Source organism: Oncorhynchus gorbuscha, linkage group LG03 (genome assembly GCF_021184085.1).
Source record: "Oncorhynchus gorbuscha isolate QuinsamMale2020 ecotype Even-year linkage group LG03, OgorEven_v1.0, whole genome shotgun sequence".
NCBI classification, from domain to species: Eukaryota; Metazoa; Chordata; class Actinopteri; order Salmoniformes; family Salmonidae; genus Oncorhynchus; species Oncorhynchus gorbuscha.
The window spans coordinates 79,899,990-79,909,119 of NC_060175.1; the positions used below are offsets into that span (position 1 = coordinate 79,899,990).

A 9,130-nucleotide genomic window follows, 5' to 3' on the forward strand; every position below is an offset into this window, starting at 1 on the left:
ATAATCGGTCGACCTCTAGTCTCGTGGGTTACGCTGACGATGCTGGTGACAAAGTTGGTCTAGCTCAGGGATGGGCAACAGACCCTTTGTAGGCCTGCGGATCAATTTCCACAAAAATAAAAAACACCCCATTGGGTTCTCTCCACTTACTGTTGAGACTTAGAATACACCATGTGCAATTTGGTTGTGCATCAAACATTTTTTTCTTGTTATGTCAGTCACTGACACTCAATCAAGCAGCCCACGTCAGCATTTTTTTTTAGCTTGGTAAGTTAGTCTAGCTAGTCAGCTAAACTTGTAGTAATCGTGGTCTAATTAGTCACTCACTCAGATATGGTATCATATGTTAAACTGCACACATTTCTTTCCACCCTATGGTAAAATGCCTAGAGTTGTGCAGAAAAACTGCACAATGGAGGGTGTAGATATAGCTGCTTATATGCACGGCTTACTTATTTAAATGTTGGTTATGTGTGCATTTGTTTCATTCTGCTGGAGTTGACAAAGCAACTATAAATTGTTGCAATTCATATACAAATATTGAACGCATTTAATGAGACAATTAAAAGATGTGCAACATGAAAACATTGTCCCAATTACATTGTGTAATTTAATGGCGGTCCCTAACCAGCCCCAGAGACAAGCTATTACTAACCAATGTCAAACCAACTTTACCATGTTGGCACATCAGCCAGCTGAAGACAATTGGCAAATGAAGTTGCCTAGCTGGCTGAAGGAGAGGATCTGGTAAAATATGGTATGTTGCTAATATCAAAATAGGGCTTGGGTGGTGGACATGGAGGGTGGGATTGTCTGTGGGAATGGTGCGGTCGCCAACAATTTTAGAGGCCCCCGTTTGCCGTAGTGAAAATCAATGGGGGTCCCATGCCATTACAAAAATACCCCCAAATACATAATTTTGCGCAGACCTGTGCACACTGTAGACCTGTGAGCACTGTGATAGAAGTGCTTTAGATTCATCTTTAGAAACACTGTCATAAAAGTTGGTCTAATTTACTCGAAAGTCTAATTGTGGCAACAACAAAAACATTTTGGCTGGAAGATGTTTAAATTATTATTTTTAAATGTACTACCTGGCCCAGTGACTGGTGGACCAAAAATATAGTTTCAGGCCCTATATACAGTGCATTCGGGAAGTATTCAGAGCCCTTGACATTCCACATTTTGTTACTTTACAGTCTTATTCTAAAATTGAATAAAGTGTTTTATCCCCTCAATCTACAAACAGTATCCCATAATGACAAAGCAAAAACAAGTTTGCAAGCTTTGCACAACTGTATTTGAGGAGTTTATTTAATTCTTCTCTGCAGTTCCTCTCCAAGTTGTAGAAACATCTTCAAGGATGATCAATGGAAACAAGATCTGAGATGCACCTGAGATCAAATTAGAGTCTCATAGCAAAAGGGTCTGAATACTTATCTAAATTAGGTATGTTTTTTATTAATACATTTGCTAAAATGTCTAGTGTGTGCAGATTGATGAGGAATTGTTTTTCTTTAATCCATTTTAGAATAAGTCTGTAACTTTACAAAATGTGGAAAAGGTCCAAGGTCTGAATAGTTTCTGAATGCCAAGTAGGTCAATAATCTTTTCTACACACTTTACATCTGGTTTTAGTCATTTACACTGAAAATATTAACAAAAAACAGCACACCCGAGACTTTTGTATGCAGAAAAACTCTGGATTGTAAATATCTGACTGCTACCACGATAGTAATATGTACAGCACCAAAAGCATGTAAATAATCCAACAAAGTGAAATAAAATATGGAACTGTAGATGAAAATGTTCAATATTTCTTTCGTTTTGGAACAAGGCAGCTAGTAGCTAGCTGACAGCAAAGGTGTTGGCTAGAGACGAAGTCCAAGAGCTTGCAGGGATTTGTCTACTTTGTTGCCAATTAGCATTTTCAAATCAGTAAATAGAGCCGAATATATTGATGAATAAGATTGGAATCATTTCCGTGTTTGACCGCTAGGTTTTATGACAACACAAGTAATCTATAGCTGACCCTGCTCGTTCCTGAGCTTAAAATGATGATCCTTTGCTCAGGACAAGGGCATTTCCATTGTTCTAACTTTCATGAATCACTGAAATGTATATGGCATTACAGATAAGTGCGCAAGTACTATTCAGGGCTCGACATTAACACTTGTCCAGGACAATACAAAAATATATTGTCTGACTAGAAAAATAGATTTAAGTTGTCTGAATAGATGAGTAAAAAATAAAAATAATCACAAATCAAACAATAACTCTGATCAGAATTGGATAACGTTGGTATAATATTAAAATCAATTTTTCATATACATAAGTAAAAAAAGCCTACACGTCAAAGTGTAGGTGATCAGCTACAGCCTCATGTCCAAACCGATGTGGACATGAAACGGCAGAAAATGTTGCCAAACTTTAATGACTTAATTAGGCACCCCCCACCCCCAGGCTAATGTTTGTCAAATATATTAAAGGATAACTGTTTCCCGCTAATTGCATTGTGCACATTGTTGAGCTTATAATATGAAGAAGTAAAACTAGATCAACATTTTAAGCTAAACGTCTCATCTGTTGAATCAGCTTCATTGCTTCTAAAAACATTTTAATGTGCAGTGATATAAATTCTGGATCAGTCATCCCAGAGTCAGTTTTGAATCAGACATTTTTTATTGTCCCAGGGATGACGGCACACCTTTCATTTCAAGCCCTGGAGGGAATTATTTTATAAAGACAAAAGTATTTGGTTGTAACTGTAATGTTACAATACTTTAGAGGCTACCAAGAGGGGCCAACCATCCTCCAGCAGAGCCTTAAAGCGGCAGTGTTGTAACCTACATTTGTGTGATTCTCTAATGGTAAAAAAGATAGCAATGCATTTATTTTGTGTCATACATGGATGTAAAAATGGTGTTAAAGATTTTTACAAAAAATTTAGGATAAGTGACTTGGGTAAAAAAATATATATATTTAAAAAAAAAAAAAAAATCTGTCCTACTTGTCCAAAGGACAAGTGGCTAAAAAAATGTAGTCAAGCCCGGCTACTGATTTGACAAAGCAATATCAATCATGTTGACACGGTCCACCATCTATGACATGCAACAATCAGCTGCATTGACAATCAGTAGTGTGGATTTAATTGTGTGTGCAGTAAGATGAATTGCAGTACCTCCTGGAAGCCGTTGTACTGCTCGCAGTTGGGGCAGTCCCAGCAGTTTCTGTTTCCATATGGGACCACTGAGTCCTGGTTGCAGAACCAGCAATTCACATTGACATGTGTGGGTTTCTTTCTGTATAGGGAAGAGAAGTGATTTACTTTAGATACACTGTCTAAAGGTGATATTGCTGATCCAGGTAAAGAGCTTGATGCAGCGTTGTGGACTCGAGCCACAAATTTGATGACTTGAGACTCAACTTGATAGAAATTAAAACGGCTCGGAGCCTCAAGACTCGGCCTAGGTCTGTCATTCAGCTTGTGCATTATAGGAGTGCACGTGCCTCACTGCACATAGAAATAGGCACTGAGTCAGTAGGTTCAATAAGATTAATTATTGTTCCATGTGTGAACGGTGATGAAATATCATTAAGTCTGATTAAGACGAATGTACCAATGATGGGGAATTGCCTTTTACATTGTATAACCAGTTTATCGGTTGTAATTGCCAAGTGGGTAATTGTATGATCCTAGGAGGGGCCAAATGCTTATACTGTATGTACCTGTTTGAGCTCCTGTTAGACAATTGATTAGGCTTCAAGGGGAAGCTGTGCAGTCTTACCCTCCTCTACCTATGTCCGTTCAGATAGGACAGGTTAAGCCTCATACACAGGCTATTTCCTGTGTATATTCGGTCAATCTACTCATATATTTAGTATGATATGGCGCTTTCACCATTGGATCACCAAGACCTGTAAATAAATCTACTCTGAGCACATCAACCTGCCTTGTCTTCTGCTGATTTCATGCCCTTATGACTGCTACAAGGTCCCTATTTTACAATGACAATCAAAATATATGTTGTAGACAAAATAAGAAAAAGGGCTGCCTGGTAGCCTCAATAAAAACACAAAGATTTGCAATGACAAGTTCAACTACATGTATAGATTTTTTTTTTTTTACTAGACTTGAGACTTGCTCTTAGAATTCATGACTTGGACTTCACCCATTATACTTGTGACTAGACTTGAGACTCTTGACCTTGTTACTTGCGACTTCAATAATCGTGACTTGGTACCACCTCTGGCTAGATGGAACACGGTTTCGCAGAAACACATCATAGGATAGTCATGCGAAAGTGTGACTTGAATGTAAAACTAAATATCTAACTATATCTGCTAACAGCATGGTTTAGGCTCGTCCAATTAATCAGGCAATAATACACAATTAATTGGTATATACAGCCTGAAACGAATGCCTGCAAAATCGTGTAAATGTTCCTTACAAGCAAGAATGTTGAATGAAATGAGATTTAAATTTACTCTACCAATTGTCTATGCGGTACCAAAATGTGAGACAATTTGCTCACCAATAATAGCTATTGAACCAAACATGCAATGACAATGGTAAATTCTGAATAAGGGGAGGATGAGAAAACATCCACACCTTTCTTTTTTAATTTTAGATTGAAATCCGAATAAATAAATCTCCTTGTCATGGCATTCTTGGTTCAATAGAAAACTGAATATGCAATATAAAACGTTCTAACTATTGAACCAAACATGCCACAAAACACACTTTATTCAGATTTCAATCTTAAAACCAAAAAAAGGTTGTGGATTGTTTTCCAACCTCCCGATTCAGAATATACCATTTTCATGGCATGCTTGGTTCAATTGCTAGTATTGGTGAGCAAATGTCTAAAATTGAGACCGCATAGACAACCAGTAGAGTATGTTAAGTTTGAGTGTAATTGTATGAAACCTTCTGGATTGTAAGGAACATTTAAACGATTTTGCAGTCACTCGTTTGAGGCTGTAGATTACTAGGGGTGAAACAGTAAGTGTATTCGTATTGAACCGTTCGGTACAGGGTCCACAGTGCAGTACGCACTGTGAACCGAACATGACTTTAATCATATATTATAGCTAGGAAAATATATACACATATCATTGTAAAGAAAATATTATTGCATAAACCAATGGCATGTAAATTAACATGGGAAAAATATCCACATAGTAATGAGGTTGTATTCAAAAAAACAAAAAAAAGTTGCTCCGCTCATTAGTTATTTCACACCAGCGAGAACAGAGCTGAGAGACAGTCTTAGCAGCAATTAGCTGATGAAGGAATTAGCAGTTAGGTAAATGCAAAGGAGCAACATGGCAAGCCAGAACTAGAAGACGCACCAGTATCATTCAGGTCTGCCGTCTGGGAACATTTCGGTTTCCCTGTAAACTATAACGGGGATTGCCAACAAGTGGTGGATAACATTTCCACAATATGTAGGCTCTGTTCATTGCCGATAGACTATTTGAGTGGCAATACGAGTAACATGACTACTCATTTGCGCAGACATCACCCCAAAGTGCCAATTGGTGGGACTACGCAAAAAAAATGAAACAGCAACCACCTCTCCCCACAGCCTTCAAGCAACAATATGCGGCTGACTACAGAAGGGCTATCAAAAAAATCAGCGCAGGGATAGCAAAATTCATAGCGGCAAATACAAGACCTTTCTCTGTAGTAGAATGCGGGGTTCAGAAATATGTTTAAACATGTTTAAAATAAAGAACTTGACTCTGGGTTTGCGCCCAAACTGTGCCGCAGCTCGGTCGCGACCGGGAGGTCCGTGGGGCGACGCACAATTGGCCTAGCGTCGTCCGGGTTAGGCCGGTAGGGATATCCTTGTCTCATCGTGCACCAGCGACTCCTGTGGCGGGCCGGGCAAGGTGTGCATTAACCAAGGTAGCCCGGTGCACGGTGTTTCCTCCGACACATTGGTGTTAGAGGCGCGCTGTGTTAAAGAAGCAGTGCGGCTTGGTTGGGTTGTGTTTCGGAGGACGCATGGTTTTCGACCTTAGTCTCTCCCGAGCCCGTACGGGAGTTGTAGCGATGAGACAAGATAGTAATTACTAACAATTGGATACCACGAAATCGGGGAGAAACGGGGGTCAAATTAAAATAAATGTTTTTTAAAAATAAAGAACTTGAGAGCGAGTTGTCAAAAACGCTGTCTGTTTCGCTACCAGACAGTTGGACTACTTGATCTACAGAGTGCTACCTTACTGTAACGGCTCATTTCATTACGGCAGAGTGGGAGATAAAAAGCCATGTCCTTCAAACACGTCCCCTTGAGTGTAGTCACACCAGTGTAAACTTGGAGGAAGAGCTAAGGGAAGTAGTTGCAGTGTGGAAGTTGGAGAGGGATAATTTAACGATTCCTGTGACCACTGACAACGCTAGAAATATTGTAAATGCAGTTGCACTAGCTGGATTGGGGCCACAGATAGGATGCTTTGCTCACGTAATTAATCTAGCATCTCAAAAAGAAATGTCAGTGAATCCAATCTCTCGCCTCCTAGCACAGATCAGGAAGGTGGTATATCCTTCTTTCATAAAGGCACAACTGCTGAACATGTTTTCAAGACAAAACAGGAGATGCTGGAGGTGCCAAACCACAAATTAATCCAAGATGTCCCTACTAGATGGAATTCAAGCCATGACATGGCTGAGAGATACCTTGAGCAGAACGTTGGTGTATTCTACACTGACTGATCAAGCTGTGAGGAAGAATGTCAACAATAGTGACTTTGTCTGAAAATGACATAAGACTAGAAGAGGAAGTTGTCAAAGTGTGCAAACCTCTCAAAACAGTCACAACACTGATATGCACAGAGCATTCCATTAGTTTCCATGGTCCTGCCTATGAAAAACAATGATTCTGAAATCAATGGTGGCATCTGATGAAGATGAACCCGAAGTAAGGGATGTCAAGACTGCTATCAGAGTTAACCTGGAGCCTAGATATGCTGACCCTGATGTCCAAGACTTCTTACACAAGAGCACTGCTTTGGACCCCGGGTTCAAGTCCCTGCTGCACCAGGATGCTGCTGCTCGTCTGAGTCTACAATGAACTCACAGCAGAGATTGCGACCAATATACAACAGGTATTGTATTTATTTTGTTCATGTGACATGTAGCCTAGTGGTTAGAACGTTGGACTAGTGACCGGAAGATTGCAAGTTCAAACATTTACATTTAAGTCATTTAGCAGACGCTCTTATCCAGAGCGACTTACAAATTGGTGCATTCACCTTATGACATCCAACCCCCGAGCTGACAAGGTACAAATCTGTCGTCCTGCCCCTGAACAGGCAGTTAACCCACTGTTCCTAGGCAGTCATTGAAAATAAGAATTTGTTCTTAACTGACTTGCCTTGTTAAATAAAGGTGAAAAATAAAATTAGTGATCTAAAAATGATAAAGTTATAATTGCAATTGTCATAATAGTATCTGATATATTTCTAACAACAAATCATATTTTTAAAGCCAATTCAGAGATTGCAGAATTAAATTAGATAAATTGCAAGGTAAAGCCACAGATACCACAGGAGCCAACCCCTCTCCAGAGACGGCAGCTGACAGGGGTTCTCCTCCAGAAAAGTAGTCTACCATGGCTGAGCTTTTTGGGGATTGTTCCAGAAGGGAACCAAGGTCATAGAGGTGACCTCATACCGGGAAGTGGACTGTATTGCACTGGATGCTGATCCACTTACATGGTGGAAGACCAAAGAGTTAATATACCCTCATGTTGCCATGTTAGCAAGGCGCTACCTGGCTGTACCTGGGACCTCTGTCCCTAGCGAGAGGGTATTTCTCCACAGCGGCTGACATTGTCACAGCAAGCCGATCTATGCTCAATGCAGATCATGTGGATACCCTAATCTTAAAAGAAAACTTGAAAATCTGTTAGTTTTTTTCTTCTTCAAGTAACCAGTCTCAAGTGGTCCTATTTGGTTTAAGGCACTGCAATGTGACTTAATTTTGAAACCGTAACGTTACCGAACCGTGACACCACTGTATCGTACCGAACCGTCCGTTTTGTGAACCGTTTCACCACTAGTAGATACCAATTGATTGTATTATAGACTAATTATATCAGACTAAGTTAAGGCTAGAGAACTACCGGGTGTGTTAAAATAAATTCAACGTGATACATTCGAGGCGGACATCCTGTAGCGTAATGTTACTACTAATTAAAGGCGGGGGGCCCACTCGCCATGGACAATGTTAGTTAGCTAGCAGCTATCTAGCTAGTTCATTACCAGTTGACAGGCGGTTTGCAGGAATATTATTTGGTCATAGGATCTTATACTGATCGCTTTAGATGGCTGCAACTAAAGTTAGTAGTGTATGATTACGTGTTAGTTGGCTCATTAGCTGCGTGAAATATGATAAGAAAACATGGCAGACTAGCTAGGTTACTGCATACCTTGTTGCAATTTTGTAAAGCAGAGCTCCCCCAGCCATAAAGACCGTTGCTCCGGCTCCTCCGTACATGAATTGAGGATATTCCAAGATCAGCTGGTTGAACGCCTCCATTTAATCCCAGTGTTTGGCAGTTATCTAAAACAGAAGTGTATGGCAGCTAGTGTTTATATTTCCAGACATGTATCGAGCATGCACGAGGCAAACTCCGAATTGACCTCTTTCAGAGAGGAAAGAGGCCCCGCCTCTTCTTCGTCTTCTTCTTCTTCTTCTTCTTCTTCTTCTTTGGGATTGGCTTGGAGGATCGCATCCAACGTTAAAGGTGCATAAGCCGCCACCTACTGTACTGGAGTGTGAGGCCAGTCACTGCCTATCTACATTAAATTCTCTTCATTAGTCCTGTTCCTCTAAGAACGTGGAATAGAGCTCTAGACACCACTTTCCTCCCTCCCTCCACTACACCACCCAAACCCCAATCCCCTCTAGCCTCTCTAACCCTTTCACACAATCTCTCCCTATCTACATCATATATTTTAAATCAAATTAAAGCAGGAAGAACCAGTGACTGTTCCGGGATTCTTCCGGTGGCATTGAGGAGTACACCACATCAGTCACTGGCTTCATCAATAAGTTAATCAATGACGTTGTCCCCACAGTGACTGAAAAACAGCTTCTATCTCAAGGCCATCAGAC

The 9,130-nt window shown here is 40.3% G+C and overlaps 1 protein-coding gene across 1 annotated transcript in view; it reads right to left on the reverse strand.

Moving 5' to 3' along the window:
- tmem201 (transmembrane protein 201) overlaps positions 1 to 8,683 on the reverse strand; it is a 29,311-nt gene extending 20,628 nt beyond the window's left edge. Inside the window, 2 exon segments of the mRNA XM_046343884.1 lie at positions 3,182 to 3,302; positions 8,442 to 8,683. Of these exon segments, the coding sequence (XP_046199840.1) occupies positions 3,182 to 3,302; positions 8,442 to 8,551 (231 nt within the window). The 5' untranslated portion in view covers positions 8,552 to 8,683.
- Between the last annotated feature and the right edge of the window lie 447 nt (positions 8,684 to 9,130).